The sequence below is a fragment of the Lepus europaeus genome, chromosome 17 (genome assembly GCF_033115175.1).
Source record: "Lepus europaeus isolate LE1 chromosome 17, mLepTim1.pri, whole genome shotgun sequence".
Lineage (NCBI taxonomy): Eukaryota > Metazoa > Chordata > Mammalia > Lagomorpha > Leporidae > Lepus > Lepus europaeus.
Window position 1 is genome coordinate 60,947,938 of NC_084843.1, and position 19,776 is coordinate 60,967,713.

General features: G+C 48.4%; 1 protein-coding gene across 3 annotated transcripts in view; it reads right to left on the bottom strand.

Moving 5' to 3' along the window:
• Positions 1-7,981: 7,981 nt before the first annotated feature.
• Positions 7,982-19,776, bottom strand: part of ASCC1 (activating signal cointegrator 1 complex subunit 1) — a 103,803-nt gene continuing 92,008 nt past the window's right edge. For all 3 annotated transcript variants that reach the window (XM_062215348.1, XM_062215350.1, XM_062215349.1), the window contains exon 10: positions 7,982-8,386. In XM_062215348.1, coding sequence (XP_062071332.1) covers positions 8,270-8,386 — 117 coding nt within the window. In that variant the 3' untranslated portion in view covers positions 7,982-8,269. The remainder of the gene's footprint in view (positions 8,387-19,776) is intronic.

Genomic DNA, 19,776 nt, shown 5'->3' on the forward strand with positions numbered 1-19,776 from the left:
GGCGGGGGAGGGCGGAGGGGGGGGGGAATCAGAGAGCCTGCGCCGGCAGGGGCTGAGTCTGTAGCTGTAGCATCAGCATCACGTTTGACATCATCATACCTGGTTTAAAAAAAAAAAAAAAAAAAAAGGAGGGGGCAGATTTCAGAGGGAAGCGCGGGATCTGAGCGCCTCTCGCCAGCCGCAGCGCAGCGCAGCGCGCGCCCGGGAGGCGGACTCCTGCCCCGCTCCTGCTGTCTCTGCAGCGGTGGATAGCCCCGGGGCTCCCTGGGCCGGATGGGATTGGGGAGAAGAGAGCAAATATGCTCTGGTTACACAGCCAGCCCCGTCTCAGGTGTCTGAAACGGAGATTCGACCACACTCTTCTCCCCTCACCTCCCACCCTGAGGGGCCTGCGCCACAGCCCCGACAGCTGGCTCCCTGCCTTAATGGGTGGCTTCCCTAAGACAAAAGCCATGGAACAACTGGCCGCCTCGGAGCAGTGGCTCCCAGCACTGCGTGCTCTTTCCCAGGGCTCTGGGTGGCTCAGAGGCAGGCATCCTGCTCCCCAGGCAGCTGTTGAGGGACTGCCAGCCCCTTTGTCAGCTCTTCTTAGGGCAGCCCTAAAAGGCGAGCGTCTGACCATTTCATCTGCCTGGAGGCCGCAAACCCGGGAAAGCCACCCGTGGTTGTGACGGCGCACTTTAACAAGCCCCCACAGAAGGTGGTGGGTGGGGCGAGGCCACTCTTGTTTGAGGTGCTGCGGCTTTTGTTAAAGCGATGACCCTCGTCACAGCCTGTGGGAATGGCTGGAGGCTGGGCACAGTCCCAGGATCCGGGCAGAAACGGGCTGAGGTTTACCTTACAAATTGAAAAGGAAACAGACTATTTGGCAGGACACAAACATCAAACTTTTGGGACTAGATTGTATTTTTATAAAAAATACTTGGCTCCTGTGATATTAAAAGAATCAAAGGCAATGAAAAACATGATCGTAATCGGTAGGAAAAATACACAGGTTTCAAGGCTCACAGGCACCCTCGGGCTTCCTTGCCTGGGAACTCCATGCCTCAGCAGCTGGGCGGGGGCTCCGTGGGGAAGACAGAAAACAATAGCTCCCTTTCCGCGTTCTCTGGTTTCCTCTGCAGCGGACTTAGTGGCAGTGCTGCAGCAAGGCCCTGGCCATGGATGTCTTCATCTCAGAGCAAATAAAGTGGTCTTCCCAGGGTGTACAGGGGCCATGACAGTGCAGGGAGAACACAGTTGGTTATGTAGACTGGGGAGACAGAATACCACTTCCGAGCTGGGTTCCTGGACAAGTTCACCTATTTCCTATGTATGAATTTATGGTACTACCACCTATGCTCTTAAGATTCCTGTGAAACTCAAGCAAAATCACATACTAAGTGTCTGGGCATGGTGGGCACTTTAAAAAAATAGTTAGTTCTTCTTCCCTTAAGTTGGGAGAAGGCTGTAACATCCTCTAATTCCAGAGACGTACCGAAATTTACCATCTTGTCCTGCCATCTCCATCCCAGTCTTTCAGCAGAGCTAACTCCAAAGTACTAGGAAAGAGATCCCAGACACCACTGCTCTCTGGGTCCAGTACTGTCAGAAGGAAGTCTTCTGCAGTTACCAAAGTTGTTCAATAAAGTGTCTGGAAAGGTGTGAACAGGACGTCCATCAACCGGGTGGGCATTATGGCACAGAGGGATGAAGCTGCCACTTGGGACACCCACGTCCCATCTTGGAGTGCCTAAGGGAAGCTCCACCTCTGCTTCTGATCCAGTTTCTTGCTAATGCACACCCTGGGAAGCTGTAGATGATGACCCAAGTACTTGGGTCACTGCCACCCACATGGAACACCGGGATGGAGCGCCTCACTCCTGACTTTGGCCTGGCTCAGCCCTGGCAGTTGCAGGCATTTGGGGAGTGAACCCCAAATAGATGGAAGAGCTCTAATCTCTGTGTCATTCTGCCTTTCAAAAATAAATAAATCTTAGAGTAGGAAAAAAATGTGCATCCCAAAGGCAAGAGCTATCTCCAGGCCTTTCCTCCAAGCTGGACTCGCCCTGGGTGATGCCTCGGAGCTCCAGCGATGTTAGCCCTGTGCTGAAAGGTTGTGAGCAGCAGGCAGCCGCTGCTAAGCCAACAGTGAGAGACTTAGGGGCAGAATCCAAATCTCCAGAGGGCAGGCCTAAGAACTATGTAAATGGACAACAATCACAGTTTATAAAGAAAAAGCAAAGGTTTTCCTAATTTTTGAGAGAATTACTAGGAAATTAACCTTTCAAACCAGTGCCCCCAACATGAGGAGCTGCTTGTGAACTTCTTAGATGGTCCACGTATCTCACGGACTTCTCTGTTTGCATTTCCTATTTAGCAATAAAGAATGGAGAAGAGTAGCCTTGGTTCTCTAGTAAGAAACAAGAAATGCAAATGTAGCTAGTCCCTAGGAAGTCACTCACTCTTCTCTCTACACGGCCCCACAAGCACAGTGTTTAACTATGTTCACCAACAGCCAAACCTAGAAACCGACTCAGGGGCCCCCGATCAGGAGCCAACGAGTTACATTATAAAACATACCTGCATCCGTGCATCAGTGGACGGACATTCAGGTTGCTTCCCGTTCTAGGTTGGGATGAACTGTGTGGTCATCGACGTGGGAGTACAGCTCTCTTTGACAGGCTGTCATTCCCCTTGCATGTACACTCTGGAGTGAGACTGCTATATGTAGTTCTAGTTCTAGTTTTTTGAAGAACCTCCATACTGTTTTCCAGAATGGCTGTCTTAAATTTGCATTCCCACCAACCGTTTGCAAGGGTTCTGTCTTCTCCGTAGCCTCACTGACACTTCTCTTTTGCCTTTTTGGTAATAGCCAACCTAATAAAGAAAATACAGTGCATATATGCACCACGGAGCACTATTCAGCCATAAAAAAGGATGAAATCTTTGTCATTTGCAACAACATGGATGGAACTGGAAGTCACTCTGTTAAGTGAAATAAGCCGAGCACAGAAAGACAAGCATCTGACTCATGCGAAGTCTTTTTAAAAAGGCGATTTATAGAAGTTGAAAATATAATGGAGAGGCTGACACTGTAGCACAGCAGGTTAGGCTGCCACCTGTGGCACTGGATCCCACACTAGAGCCCTGGTTGAGTCCCAGCTTCTCCACTTCTGATCCAGCTCCCTGCTAATGCATCTGGGAAAGCCAGCATCCCATGTGGGTGCCAGTTTGGGTCCCAGCTGCTCCATTTCCCATCTGGCTCTCTGCTGTGGCCTGGGAAAGCAGTAGAAGATGGCCCAAGTGCTTGGGCAACTGCTGAAGCCGGGCTATTGTGGCCACTTGGGGAGTGAATCAGCAAACGGAAGATCTTTCTCTCTCTCTCCCTCCCTAATTCTGCCTTTCAAATAAATAACTTTTTAAAAACTTGTTTATTTATTTGAAAAGTAGTTACAGAGAGGCAGAGAGAGAGAGAGGTCTTCCATCACTGGTTCACTCCCCAGATGGTCACAACACCCGGAGCTGGGCTGATCCGAAGCAAGGAGCCAGAAACTTCTTCCAGGTCTCCCACACGGGAGCAGGGGCCCAAGGACCTGGGCCATCCTCCACTGCTTTCCCAGGCCACAGCAGAGAGCCAGATGGGAAGTGGAGCAGATGGGACCCGAACCGGCACACACATGGGATGCTAGAACTGCAGATGGCAGCCTTAACCACTATGCCACAGTGCCGGCCCCTCAAATAAATAACTTCTTAAAAATGGGATTTTGAATGTTTTCACCATACAGACATGTTAAATGTTTGGGAAGAGTGATACATTTACCCTGACTGAAACTTTACACAATGTCTGTTTCAAAATACCACATGTAGCCCATAAATAGGAACAATTTTTATGTGTGTTAAAAAAAAAAAATGATACCTAGAGTGGACTGGTGTACAGCTCTCCATTAACAAGCAGTGTGACCCACCACGCCACAGGGTGGGAGAAGCTCACAGTAGGGATCATACACAACATGGCCCTGCATGGAAGGAAGCTAAGCACAGCAGTTCTCACACCGCCCGGTCTCCAGAGTCCTTGACACTAAGATTATTTAGCACCCCAAGGAACTTCTGTTTGTATGAATTAGCTAACTTTTACACTTAACAATAATACTAAGAATCTTTTAGAATTTAATTAAAATATAATAATGTACCCGTTCCTTTTTTTAAGAAGATTTATTTATTTATTTTTTATTTTTTGACAGGCAGAGTGGATAGTGTGAGAGAGAGACAGAGAGAAAGGTCTTCCTTTTTGCCGTTGGTTCACCCTCCAATGGCCGCTGCGGCCGGCTCATCGCGCTGATCCGAAGCCAGGAGCCAGGTGCTTCTCCTGGTCTCCCATGGGGTGCAGGGCCCAAGGACTTGGGCCATCCTCCACTGCCTTCCCGGGCCATAGCAGAGAGCTGGCCTGGAAGAGGGGCAACCGGGATAGAATCCGGCGCCCTGACCGGGACTAGAACCCGGTGTGCCGGCACCGCAAGGCAGAGGATTAGCCTGTTAAGCCACGGCGCCGGCCAAAGATTTATTTATTTGAAAGTCAGAGTTGCACAGAGAGAGAAGGAGAGGCAGAGAGAGAGGTCTTCCATCCACTGGTTCACTCTCCAATTGGCCACAAAGGCTGGAGCTGTACCAATCCGAAGCCAGAAGCCAGGAGCTTCCTCCAGGTCTTCCCATGCAGGTGCAGGGACCCAAATCTTGGGCCATCTTCTACTGCTTTCCCAGACCATAGCAGGGAGCTGGATTGGAAGTGGAGCAGCCAGGACTCAAACCAGCGTCCATATGAGATGCTGGCACTGCAGGCTACAGCTTTACCCACTATGCCACAGTGCTGGCCCCAATAATGTACCCATTTCATATTAATATCTTATGAAAAACAACTCTCTCTCCCCACAGATCAGTAAGAGAGTGCTTCTGTTCCACGCTTTTACAGATCTCTTTCATGTCTGGCTCAGAAGGTGACAGGGAGGTGCTCATGTCAGCTCCTGCCTTTAGCAAGGCTCTACCAGCCCGCCTGGGCCGCCATAACAAAGTACCGCAGACTGTCAGGCTTCAACAACTGAAAGTGATTTTCTCACTCCGCAGGCCACAAGTTCAAGATCAAAGTGTTAGCAGACTTGGTTTTTCCTGAAGCCTCTCTCCTTGGCTCACGGCTGCCACCTTGGTGCTGCGTCCTCCTGTGGTCCCGTCATCTTAGAGGGACATCTGTCAGATCGGGGTAGGGCCCACCTGAAAAGCCTCATTTTAATGGGATCCCCTCTTTAAAGGTCACAAATCTGAGGTACTACAGGTTAGCTCCAACAAGAATTTGGGGTGAGGGGAAACACAATTTAGCGCCATAAAATAGCAGGTATAAATTAAAATACCTGGTACAGGGTACAGAAGTACTGAGAGCAAACTGAGTTACTTAATCTCTGAAAACACGCAAACCTCTACCCTGAACCTACCTACTTACAAAATTCTAGAAAACAAAAACACACAAGCATATATTCCATTAACCATCAGAGTGATGTCACAGCCTCTGGAAAATGCCACCAAACACTTGAGAGAGAATGCAAGTAACACTTCCGGCTTTGTTTGGTTTTGGTTTGGATTTTGAAAGGCAGGGAGACAGACAGAACTTCAGAGAGACTTCTCATCCACCAGCTCACTCCTCATATACCAGGAATGACCCCTGGCTGGGGCCAAAGCTGGAAGCCGGGATCCAGTCCAGGTGGGAAGTCCACAGGGGAAGCAGGGATTCAATCACTTAAGCCATGGCTGTTGCCTCCCAGGGTGTGCTTTAGCAGGAAGCTGGAGTCAGGAGCTGGAGCCAGGAGCTGAACCCGCACACTCGGATATGAGAAATGGGCACCTTAACTGCTAGGCTAAGTGCCTGCTGCTGAAACGGGCATCTGGCACAGTGGTTAAGATGCAGCCTGGCATACCATATGCCACATCTGAGTGTGTGGTTTGAGTCCTGGCTACTCTGATTTCCAGCTTCCTGCGAATGTGCACCCTGGGAGGCAGTGGTGACGAGTACTTGAATCTCTGACACCCACATGGGGGACCTGGAATGAGTTCTAGGCTCCTGTCTTTGGTTTTGCCCAGTCCTGCTGTTGTGAGCATTTGGGGAGTGAATCAGTGGATAAAGATATCTCTCTCTCTCTCTTTCTGTTTCTGTCTTTCAAATAAAAAGGAAATACATTTTAAAACAATTCTTCGGGTTATACCAAATTATTTGCTTTCTGCCACTGCTGCTCCATCCTAAAAGTTCTCAATCAAAAACCGCCATTACTCTCTATTCTATACCAGCAGTCAAAACTGTACATGCATTTCCTTTAGAGCTACACTGTCCCAAAATTTTGTCTACTGTAAAGAAAATATAAAATATGAATTTTAAATTTTTCTCCAATTTTGCCAATACCACCAAGATATAGAATTCTCAAAAACACAGATGTACATGGTGATTATGTCACCATGTCATGTAGCCTCTGGGAAAGTCCACTGCACACTACAGGAGAGAGTAAGAGTGAAAAAGGCAAATGACTTTTGAAAACCTACCTTGGGATATGATATTTGCTTAAATGCATAGGGAGTGCCACTCTCCGAATTCTACATAACAGAATTTGTAGTTCCATTAAGAATTTAGTATTTGATATATAAAAAGCTATGTTTTCCAAAGACAGAACTTCTTCATTTCCTACAAATGTAAGCTCTACATCTGACATCCAAAAGAAGACATGGATACTTCCTGGCCAAGGCTGCCCAGGGAGGGGCTTGTCACAGAGGAGCCACGGGAGAAGCAGCACCAAGGGGAGCCGGGGGCCCTGCAGCCTGCTGTCGGCTTCCCAACTCCGCGCTCCCCTGGAGGCACTCATCCCCACCCGCTGTCCGACAGCACACGGCCAGGCAGAACCTCAGCTGAAATACAAACTGAACAGCGCCAGGAGGAAGGGAAAAATCAACCCTGCAGTCACTGAGCCACTTAGGTGCCCAGGGATAAGCGGTGGCAACACTGTATCCCCAGACACACTAGGGGTCACCCAGAACTGATGATTCTAGGAGAAAAACACCCCGACCTTGTAAATCCATTTATTCACAAATAACCTGTGCAGTCGCAGTTGGTACTCAGTGCTGGCAATGTAGCAACTTTAGCGGCAGGGCTCAGAAGCAGACTGAAGAGGAAGTAAGAATCAAGATAGCAAGGAATGAAGGCCACAGGGGGAGAACAAGGAGGGAGGAAGGGCTTCAGGAGGGAGGGCTGAGACAGCGGCTCCCCACCCCGCCCCCACAGGACACCCCAAAGGACGGATGGGGGCCCCACTCTGGGAGCTCTCCCTTCCTCTGCCGGTGTACAGCCTAGGAGCGAGCACCTCTGTGGCTGATGCGCTTCTGGGAACTGCGCACAGTCCTGCTGAGGGCCTCATTGTTCCTGCTGCCGCTGTGCTGAGAAGTAAACAGAAAAGAGCTACGACACTGTGACTCCCTCGGGGTCTGACTAGAGGGCAGGGCTGGGGCCCCGAATCCAACCAACGATTTTTAAAAAGGATAACTTGAGAAGAAAAAGGATAGATCAAGCAAAGACAAAGGGAAAAACTGTCAGCGTTGCTTTGCTCAAGGTGCAATCCTAGATGGTGGAAGAATGGACAGCAGGGTCCTGAAGGGCTCTCTGCACACCCATGTGATTCACATGAGCACTGTTTGCCACAATCTAGAGGTGGAAGTGACAGGAGAGTCCATGGGTGGATAAACAAGACGTAGTACACGAACAGCACAGCACCACCCACTGCTCCCAACAGGCACAGTTGCAGAGACAGAAGGTGGGGTGGTGGCTGTCCGGTGGGGGGAGCACAGAGTGGGGAGTTACTATGCAGTGGGCAGTTTCAGTTTTACAAGATGAAACAGTGATGGCGACGGATGGTGGTGATGGTTACACGACATGATGTGCATGTGTACTAACACGGAAGCACACACTTAAGAATGGTTAAGACGGGAAAGCTTATGTGTATTTTACCACACATACACTCACACACACAGAAGAAAAAAGTGGAACAAGCTGAGGGTTGCAGACACAAGTTGTTCCTGTGCCCACAATGGTCCCGGCTGTCGCTCTGACGATACACTCCACTAGACAGGCACTGGTGAGTCCATGGAACCACCCAGGGAAGTCACCATCCACAACTCCATATCCCTCCGTGGCAGTTAAAATGAAGACACTTTTCTTCAGCACCTCGTGAGGGCGAACAATTTCCAGTGCTCTCCGAGATCCACCTCACGAGAAGTCAATCTGTCCACAGGAGGCGTAGTTTCCAAAGCTGTCTACTGTGAACCTCTGAGAGATGTGAATGGAATTGAGCTTTAGGGAACCGAAGTAGAAGTTCTCAAACAACTGCAAAGGAAGAGTAAAAACCCAGTGTGAGTATCTCAAGCAAATTATGAAAATGGTAACCTCAGTTTCTCCTGCAGTAACACTGACAAACCTCTCTCCTGCTTGTACTTCTCAGTGTTTGCTCTGCAGAGACGGGAAGCGGGTGGGAGCAGAGGGAGGCGCCGCAGGCTCTTCCCTCTGATGAACTCTAGAGCCCCCCCCCCCCCCCCCCGCAACACACCAGAGAAAGAGGTCTAGAAACTCAAACCCAGAATGCATCTACCAGGCAGGCATGACCAAGAGCTTCGCACAAACATCCCTTCCCAGGCCTGACGAAGCAGCTTCTGACATTTGGTTACGGACCACAGAGGCTCCACTAGCATCCTTAGTTGTGTTACAGCCAGGATAAAACTTGATCTAACACATTCCTCTACCTAGCTGACAAAATTAATTAGGGGCACTGCCTAACATGAATAGAAGAGGAGGCTCCTGACCCACAAATGACTCAGACAACCCAGTGAGCCACACCAAACACATTTGCACACAGAATCAGCAAAGAAACACTTGTGCTGGATGACAGAACAAGTGCAAATGACAATATTTATCAAAAACCTTTCATGAGACTTGGATTTGAGCCAGCGTTCTCAACTAAATGCTCTTTACTACACCCCTCCATTTCATAAAGCCCTCACGTATGTCAGACAGACAGAGGAGCCGAACTCCATGACGGACCTAACCTTGTAACTAGCACACTGCTAAGGCAGAAGCCAAAATGACATGAGAACTCATCCCAGGAAAATGAAGCTACAAGGCTTACATGAGGAATGCAAAAAAAACAAAAAAAAAAAAAACAAACAAACAAAAAAAAAAAACAAAAAAAAAAACAAGGGCTTAGTTCCGCCTGGTGAGAGAAATGCAAGAATTGCCCTCCCTTTAAATATTGGTAAGATCCCAAAAACGCCTTTCAACACATGTACCCACTAATACCTGCGTGAACTGAAGGGTGGGACCTCTGCACACTGGTAAGTGACTGTCTCTTCACTTATTTTTATAAAAACCTCCACACTCATGGACTTCAGCCATTGCTGCCTTTCCTCTTCCTGCAATTAATGGCCTAGCAAAATGTCTGAGGTTCATTAAAGGCTAACTTTATAAAGCCCAGTAAATATTGATTCTTCAACATGACATCAACCTGACCCCAAAGATCTATTTTGAGATTGTGTTCTGCATTGTCTTGTCTTTCAGAAAGGTGATCAGCTCTTGCCTGCATTGATTTTTACAATTAACTTCTCTTCCTGGCTTTGGAGGCCTGTTCCAGCCATGGCCACCCTTTTGTGTAAAGAAATTCAGCCTGAAATAGTTATGTGCTAATCCCTTAGCTGAACATTAATTTGAACTGAAAGCCTTGTCAACGGAACTGACAGCTTCATAGCTTTGCAGATTGACGCCTTCTAGGTACAGAAAAGACATAACCCAAGAGGCAATAAAAGACCAGATGAAAGAAAATTAAAAGGGAACTCATGATACTTTCGACAGGTCACTTATCTCCCCCGCTTGTTTCCAGGTAATGGAGAGGCCACAGTGAGGAGCTGCAGCGACTGACCTATGCCTTCACTTTGCCTTACACGTCTGATCTCCAAATGGCATGCTCGCCCGGAGTCTCCTGATTCAGGCCTAAAGGAAATATTACCTATGATGATAATGAAATAAGCTGGGATATGATTTCAATGCAGTAAATAGTTTTTTTAAAAAAATATTTATTTATTTATTTGAAAGTCAGAGTTACAGAGAGAGACAGAGACAGAGATTGTCCATCCACTGTTCACTCTCCAGATGGCCACAAAAGCCAGGGCTGTGCCAGGTCAAAGCCTGGAGCCAGGAGCTTCTTCCAGGAAGAAGCTTCTCCCACATGGATGGCAGAGGCCCAACCACCTGGGACATCCTCCACTGCTTTTCCCAGGCCATTAGCAAGGAGCCAGATCAGAAGTAGAACAGCTGGGACTCGAACTGGCACCCATTCGGGATGCTGGTGCTGCAGGTGGTGGCTTTATCCTTATGCCACAACACTAGCACCAGTAATTGCAAAAATTAAAGCAGGAGATTGAACACAAATGCTCACGCTTTATCAAGGTAAGAGCAGGTTGTGCAAAGAATGCTGAAGTTGGGGTCTAAACATCTACCAGTAGCACAAGGGAGCTGCGTGACAGTGGGCACATGGTAGCTTTCCCTGTACCAACCTCATAAGGGATGAAAGATCATAATGGCAAAGATCCAACAAGATGAACAAATAAAAGAACTTGTAATGTGCTGCTGAAAATAAGGTATTTCTTATGATTTTCTTAAGATCTTTCTGTTCCCCTTAACCTTGCATTTGTTTTACCCTCAAAAGGCTGCCATCTCCTTTCACCCATGTCAGATTGGGTCTGTGTCCGGAAGCCCCTGGTCTACGCCCATCTTCACTTCAGCCTTTCCCGACTATGCTCTTGTTCCCTCTGAATGTTTATGATTCGGCAGAAACTTTCCAGAGTTACTGTTTAGTCCCTGTTATAGCTTTAGTCTTAGCCTTTTTTTTAGTTATATCAATTATTTCTAGCGATTCCATAAAATCTAAGTTCTGTGGAGGGAGGAACTGAATCCTACCATACATTCTAATAGTACCTAGCAGACTGCATATGGTAAATAAATATCTGTTGGACAAAATGATAACTGAAGCTAAGGCTGTAGGTGTCCCCGCACTTACCTAGACTGGAGTTAAAGGTCCAATGTAAAGGAATTACAGGAATCCCTCAACAGGAATCCTTGGAATGGACTTACCAAAATTACAACACCTCTAATCAAGGGTATGGGGGGATAATATCTCAATTCTAACTAGCTGTCAAGAAACAATTTGTAGCTGGTGATGTAGTGATGGAAATTTCATGTAATTTTTAAAGTGTCTAATTTAGCAAAGCCTAGATCAGCCTAATGGCTGATGCCAGTTAAGATACCCATGTCCCATATCAGAATGCATGGGTTCAATATTTGGCTCGGGCTCCTGTCTTTAGCTTCCTACTAATGCAGACCCTGGGAGGCAGAGAGGATGGCTCAAGTAATTGGGTTCCTGACACTCACATGGGAGACCTGGACTGAGCTCCCAGATCCTGGCTTCAACGTAGCCTGGCCATTTTGAGTATCTGAGGATACATGGGCACTCTCTGTCTCTCAAATCAATTAGATAAAAATGCCTAGATCACTCTTATCTCCAGTTCCTTGTCTGGAATGTGGCTGAGCATTTGATGTTTTGCATTTTCACGCAAAGAGCCACATGCCATGCTGTCTCCCAGATACTGTTTCTGTTGTGTCCGAAGAGAGGAATGTGAATGATGTGGGTGTGTTCACCTCGTGCATCGTGCAAAGCCACTGAGAGCTTTACTTGTGATCTGTGCACTTCTCAGCATGGTATGTTCTACCTTCATGAAAAAGTTTTACTAGCGGGGCCAGTGCTATGGCATGGAGGGTTAAAGCCCCAGCCTGCAGCATCAGCATCCCATATGGGCACCAGTACAAGTCCTGGCTGCTCCACTTCCAATCCAGCTCTCTGCTAATGCACTTCGGAGAGCAGCAGAGGATGGCCCAAGTCCTTGGGTCCCTGCACCCACATGGGAGACCTGGAAGAAGCTCCGAGCTTCAGTCTGGTACAGCCCCAGTTGTTGTGGCCATTTGGGGAGTGAACCAGCAGATGGAGGACTTCTCTCTGTGTCTCTACCTTTCTCTGTAACTCTTTCAAATAAATAAACTAAATCTTTTTTAAAAAAAGTTTGACTAGAGCAGTATGTGCAGCAAGTGTGACATGAGAACAGGCAATCAATAAACACAGCAGGTGGAAAGGACACAATGGATGCCAGGGGCGGGGGCACCTAGCAAGGCCACCCGAAGGAAAATGAACAGAGCTGGGCCTTGTGACCAGTTCAGGTTGTAAGAGGATGTTAGGGGTGTTGCAGAGGAGCAGAGAGTGTAGGTGCTGGGAGGACTCCTAAAAAGAAGCAATGAGAAAGACATAAGGAAGGTCAGGTTAAGTTAGAGTTCACCCCAGCTAGTGGAACCACTGCAGGGTAGAGTTTCGGGAGAGTAATCTGGGCGTGGCACACTGGGCTGACTGGAGAAGGGACCATGGTAGGGGGAAAGTGTGAGTGGTTCAGTCACCAGGGAGCTGGTGCCAGTCTCCGGATTAGAGCAGCAGTAGTGGGCCTGAGCGGGCTAGAGCCCATGTGAAACAACGTGAGCGAAACCCAGACAGGACACAGGGACTTTCTGGACTGGGGGTAGAGACAGAAAAAATCAGGATGAGAGGGCAAAGGCAGGTGCATGAGGGCCATGGTAGCAGCAGCACTCCTAAGAGCAGCTACTTTGCCGTCTGTTCTCGCCACACGGGGACATCTCCATCAGTGGGTCCCAAGCCCTTTTCCAATCTAGGATTTCCCTGGTGGGCTGAAGATACACAATCAGAGGGCAAAATCTATGGCACTGTAAGGCAGAAATACATCACCATAAGAAGCTTCACAACTGTCATCTTTTTTATTCATTTTTTTACTGAGTTACAGCTCCTTATGTACTAGGGAACTGAATTACAAACGGCAGACATATTTCCCCCCACTTGGTCATTTGTCTTAGACTTTGTTTATGATAGTGTTTCCCACGTCTGCTGAAGTTTACAACGTATGAACATCACATTTATCCTAAGAGGAGAGTCTGAGTCTGAAAGTTCCAGAATGCCAGTACTGTGTCCTGGTAAGGATCAGGTGAGTCACAGTACAGAAGGACTGACGACAGCTCTGATGAAACAAGGACTGCAAAAGCCCGCGCTGCCTGGGCAGCACCTGCGCTGCACTTACGCTGAGGGCTCCACCTGGTGGCCGCCGCGTCCTCATACCCCACCCGGGGAAGATCCCGCTGTCAATCCCCCACATCACAGCTGGGCCTGAGCTCAGAAGGCCTTGCAAGATGCCCAAAGGCACACAGAAACTGATGGTGTTCCAGACAAAATACGGCCCCATGGCCTTAGAGAAAACAGAACGGGAAAGCTCTCTCATCTTCACTGCCCTTTTCCCCTGGAGCAGGTCTGGGACGATCACCCTCTGACCTTCTGTCGCCCATTCATGTCCACTAACAATCATTTACTCCCCTTCGAAAATTCCCCACATCTTCCTCTTCCCTCTCCCCTATGAAGAGGGTATTTAATCTTCAACCATCTGGCTCTTCTGTGAGTTTCGTATTTTGTTTGGCTCCATTAGTAAAGTGCATGCCTGTGAAACGGGGCGGCCCCCCGAGTCAGGCTTCCTCCTGACGCTCTGCAAACTCAGAAGCTCCCTGCCCTGTGTCCCGGCTCCTTCCCTGAAGCTCCCCACCCTCTTCTCTAACAACAGGGTCCAGCCATAAAAGGCAGGTTACTAAACCACTGTTTCTAACGCTGTTTTTACAGACGTCACCACCAAGCTGGCCTAAACTAGCGTCCACCAGACCAAGGCTGACAGCCCAGCTGCACGTGCGCACAGGAGATGACGACCTGCAGATGACACCTGGGGCTAAGGTCGGCCCCCACCCCAAAGAACAGAAGTTGGAGAACGGGCAGAAGAGGCAGACAGCTTCAGGGGGCCAAGGGTCCTGCAGATCACGGCATCCGCTGCGGGCCCCTGACCTCAGAACGCTCCCAGACCCCTGAGCAGGGAGGCAGATTTGGGTTTTGCCCATTTCCCGCCAGCTGCCTACAGCACTACTGACACAGACGTCACAGATGGGCCTTTGCGCACATGAGGCAGAGGGCAACTCCGGCTGCCATTACTCTGCCACCAGTGTATCTCAAAGGACTCAGACACTCGAAACCTCAGAGTGGGAGGGAGAAATCCACCCCCTGCCCTTTACTCAAGTCCCCCCAGTGTATTAGACCACACCCCTTCGTCCTCTAACCATGTTTCTCCATGACTGGCCACTCTTCAAACCTAAGTATAACAATGCACATGTTTACCTATTTCTTTGTATCTTCCTTTCTTTCTAAGATGTATTTATTTATGAGAAAGGCAGAGTGACAGAGAACAAGACAGAGACAGAGAAGAATCTTCTATCCGCTGGTTCAATCCCAAAATGCACACAGCAGGCAAGGCTGGGCCAAGCTACAGGCAGGAGCAAGGAACTCCATCAAAGTCTCCCACACGGGTGGCAAGGACCAAAGAACTTGGGCCATCGTCCACTGCCTCCCACGTGTATTGGCAGGAGGCTGGATCAGAGGCATGGAGCAGCCAGGACCTTTTGAACAAGCACTCCAAGATGGGATGCCGCATTCTAGGCAGTAGCTTAATCTGCTGCACCACAATGCCCACCCTGGGCCTCCATCTCTGAAGGCCCTCTTATCATATGAGCCTCATTAAATAAATCTGTGTGCTTTCCTCTTCTCATTCTGTCCTTATGCTTCACAGGAGCCTCAGCCATGAAGCTGGGGATGAGCAAGAAATCTCTCCTCTCCAACAACATAGAGGTAGAAAGCAGAGCTTCACGTGGACAGCCTAACTCTATGGAGCCTGAGCCCTTTAACCCCTGAACCTTACCGCCCCTTACGTGGGCTGCTCCCCTCCAAACACGGTCCCAGGAAGTCATAGCGAGGAGTGCTGACACAGAGAGCTCCCAAACACTGACACGAACATACTCTTCTCTCATCATTCCTACCCTCACTCCCACCTTTCTCCCTGGACCTGGCTGAAGAATCAGATGGCACCAACTCAGCTGGAAGAGTTCTAATTGAATTCTGGATGAAAATAAGCAAAAATCAATTAAAGGACTCCACTTAATTAGGTATCTAAATGGGAAGAGGAGAAAAAAGCTTAAACTACAAGTTTAGAAAAAGAGAAAGGGGCAAGTTCATGGTAGTTTGAAAACTGCTGTTTGGATGCCCACATGCCACATGGGAGTGCCCAGTCTCAAGTCCTGCCCACTCTCGCTAATGTGCCTGGGAGGCAGCAGACAACAGCCCAAGGACTTGGGTTCCTGGCATCCACGCGGCAGACTCAGATGGAGCTCCCAGCCTGGTCCATCCCTGACTGTTGCAGGCATTTGGAGAGTAAACAAGTGGATGGAAGATCTATCTTCCTCTCTCCCTCTCAGTTACTCTGCCTTTCAAATAAATAAAACAATAAATCTCTGAGGAAAAAAAAAAGAACTTGGTTGTTCTCTCCAGCCCACGACAGTTCACGAACAGCAGAGTGTTCCATTGTTTAGAAAATTACAGACCTAACAGGAAAATTTAAATCAAAAAGAATCCAGTCAAGGTATTTCAATCTTGTCAAGATTTTTCTCCTCACTAGTGCCCTCCCCCCCAAGATTGATTTATTTATTTGCAAGTCAGAGTTAGCGAGAGAGAGAGAGATCTTCTATCGGCTGCTTCATTCCCTGGATGGCTGCAATGGCCAGGGCTGGGGCAGACCAATGCTAGGAGCTTCATCTGGGTTTCCCACAGGGCTACAGGGGCCCAAGTTCTTGGGCCATCTTCTACTGCTTTTCCAGGTGCATTAGCAGGGAGCTGATCAGAAGTGGAGTAGCAGGGACATGAACTGGCACCCCCATGGGACGCCAGCATCGCCGGTGGTGGCTTTACCTGCTACGCCACAGCACTGGCCCTCTCACTGTTGTTTTATAATAATTCCCCTAGGGATTCTGAAAGCTATGATGTTTTCCTTCTGAAAACATTTGTCTCACAGGGAGAACACAGGGAAGTACCAGTTCTGTTAACGTGTGCTCTGTGCTGGAAGAAAACAAACAGCAAGATCTAAGGCTGACTGTGGTCAGTTTCCTTCGCATTGATTTCAGACCTTCTCCTTCTTCCTTTCATGCCCTGTGACAGAATCCTCAAAGAACAGAAATGACACTGATTGCAATGAAACTGCAAAAATGAGACTGCAGATCTGAGACAGACGTGGGGAGGAAGGAGGGGAGGAACCTTCTTGCATTTGCAACCTCAACCTACAAACCCAAATGAATGCTTGGTCCCCAATAGCTGTCCAGCGTAAGGACAGCACTGCTGGAGTCCCTGCCCTAGTGGCTACCTAAACAGGCTCATTCTCTTTCTTCAGTCTTAGAAATAGCGGTGGTCACTCTCTTCAAAGGTATTTCTTTTAAGGAAACCTACTTCTTGTGCTACATGGCCTAGGAGAACCATCCACTGTCCCAATATGACTAGGATTTCACAGTAAGAGGAAATTCAGTTCTAACATCCAAGACAAAGGCTCAAAACACAAAATACTAAAGCCCTATGCAATTTACAGTCATGTGTGGTATTCACCAATTAAGTCAGCACTTAGAAAATAATCTGGCACAGATCAAGGTAAGGACAGGTGGCTCAATGGATGCAAGTATTTAGAAGGATGTCCTAGGTCCCACTCCTCCCCGAGGAAGGACATGTTCTCTTGTATTCATGTGTGCAGTTGGGATTTCCAAATCCAAAGCAGAGTGAACAGGAATAGCAAACACATGCCACTTTGAAGTTTTCTCTGTCCCCTCCCATCATCTGTCTCATCCACTTGTGTTTTTCACAATTAGCCCATTTACAGATAAAAGTAACAGTATTTTGTACTTAATGATGATGCTGAACCACCTCTCTCCCTGCAAGGCATGCCATGAGGACGAATGGAAGAGAGGCTGACAGGCACTCTGCTCTCTGGGAGGGCACTCCCAGTAGGAAGCCGTGCTGTGGTTAAATAACACCTTTCATCTAAGGATCTAAAAGTATCTTACAAAGCCCAGCTCACTAACCTTTCACAAATTGCTCTGATGGAAAGCACAGCTAAGCATTATTATCCCCACTTAAAAGATAAGAAACAGAGACAGGGCTGGGACCACTACCCCTGCTAGAGGAACTTAAAGAGGTCCTGGGTGGAGGCCATGTGCACAAGGCAGCGAGAATATGCCTCTCTGTTCCAGAGAACGCTGAGTGGGGACCAAGTCCTGTCCTCAGGCTGTGCACATGCAATCAGAGAACAGGAAACAATGATGAGAAAGGCTATCATGACAGCCCTGGGGAGAGCCTCACTGCAAAACAGCAAAACAGATAATGGCCTTTGTTTTATTTAAGGCATTTCAGAAGCATTCCAGTGAAAGAGGCCTTGAGGTTTAGGATTAGTAAGACTTGAGGCAGTATACAGAAAGATATGAACACCAGACTGAAAACGTGATAGACTAAAAAACATCAAGGCTCTTCATGTTCCGTGCTACCAATCTTACATAGATTGCGAGGACAAATAAGCTCCCCCCTCCAACTAAACTTTTGCTTCAATTCAGTTTGTTAAAACTCTGCAACTCCAAAAAGTGATCTGAGTTTTTTCCAAGGTACCACATGGTTCAAGTTCTTGCGGCTGCCTGGACCTGGCATTTTCCTTCTGGCCTTGTGCAGGATTACTTCTGAAGACGGCCAAGTGCTTGGGACATGAAGAAGCAAGAAAGGGGTGAGATGGAGCCAGCACAACTAGGAGGCAAAAAGCCTTCCCTCTACTTAGAAAGATTCACACAGATTCTTCCCTAAAGAGCATCACAAAAGAACATAATTGAGCCTGTTTGCCCTATGGTAGGCAGTTATACACACACACACACACACCTTTCCTGGAAATGAAAAACAGAAATTTCTTTTCCATTGAAGAGAGTGAGCAAGAAGGTTCTTAGGACAAACTCGACTTCAGTACTTTTCTATCGATGGCAACAGAGCTCTTCTCTCTTCCCCAATTTCTCCATCTATAAATGGAGACAACACAAGGATGTTCTACGATTAGATTCCAAGTGGAATGCTGAGCTCTGATTATTATTAATACTCACTGACTAGAGCATCCAACGCATCATTCCAGGAACCCAAACACAATGTTTCCCTAAAAGAAAAAAGGTTTCTGAGGAACTGGCAACAGCTTACAGGCTCCTGCAGCCATTATCTGGTCTCTTAGGACTGTAATATTTTTGAAGACCAAAGTGGGACATGTACTTCAGAGTGAAAGACAAAGTGGCAGCAGCTCCTTACTACCCCACAGTCATCTCCAAATACAGCTCTACCTCTGCCCAAGGTGCCACTTCTGATCTGAAACCTCAAATGGCAGAGATCAGTGTGAGAGTCAATAACAACAGCTAATAATAGCCAAGAAAAGGGGGAGATCATGCACTTCCAGAAGGCCTGGGGCACCTCAGATCCAAGGAGCAAGGTCAAGGCAGTCTGTGGGAGGAGCGATTCCAACCATCCTCCATCCTCCCTGCCTCTGTACGGGAAGCAGCAAGACAGCTGCAAATCAGTGCACCAGCTGCCATCTGTCAAGCCATCAGCATGGCACTTTGCACATGGCCATGAAAACAGTACCCAAAAGCTGGCAGGTCCCAGAGCCCAAATCCCCATCTCCACTGATGGGGAGCGGGAACACCCTCAGCCATTCTGCACCCCAAAATCACCTGCCAGGCCCAGCTGCATTGAGCATGAGGAACACTGAGAGCCTGATCTAAAGAGGTGCCCAGCAGAAACCAGGGAATGAAGGCTCACAACTTCTTCCAAATAACTACTCAGGGCTGCACTGTGGGATGCTTGGCCTGAGCCTCACTGCTGATGTAAGGATTATCAAGTTGAAGACTCTGCTGCTAAGGCTAAATGACCTATTAGGGAGGGAATTAAAATTGCTATACACAAACAGGATGCCAGGCAGTTCTGCTGAGCACCTGATATTCAAAATGCCAAGGGACTTCCCCTCCCTGCAGAGCCTTCCAATTCTGAAAAGTAGCAAAAAATTTGCACAGGGTGGGGCAGGAGGTGGGGGAGAGAAGAGGTTGTGTTGTGCTCACACACAAACCTCTACCCCCCACCCCCACCCCGGCCTCAGTCAGGAGCAGAGCCCAGCAGAGCCCAGACACTGCAAAACTGCTCCCTGAGAAAGCCCTGCCTCGGGTCTGGATGTTACTGCTCCACCAGCACAAACTGCCCCTGGTGGCTGCTGGTGGTGCTAAAGCCCTTTCAGAATTAATCTGGGTGATGTTTTCTACAGATAAATTCTCTCCCACATTAGAATGTGTTGCCACTCTCATTTCAAGTTGGGTGATCTTCCCTCGGGTTTTATTCTATTACTAGTGGTCCTGAGAATGCAACAGAAGATAAGCATTTGATCTCTGTCTTACCCAGGTGGAAGGAATCAAAGTAAGCAGAGAGGATCCCTACAGGGGGAAACGGGACAACACAGGGATGATTTCTTCTTGGCCCAGGGCTTTAGGGAGGCTGGGCATAAAGAGGCTGCCTACAGGCCGGCGCCGTGGCTTAACAGGCTAATCCTCCGCCTTGCGGCGCCGGCACACTGGGTTCTAGTCCCGGTCAGGGCGCCGGATTCTATCCCGGTTGCCCCTCTTCCAGGCCAGCTCTCTGCTATGGCCCGGGA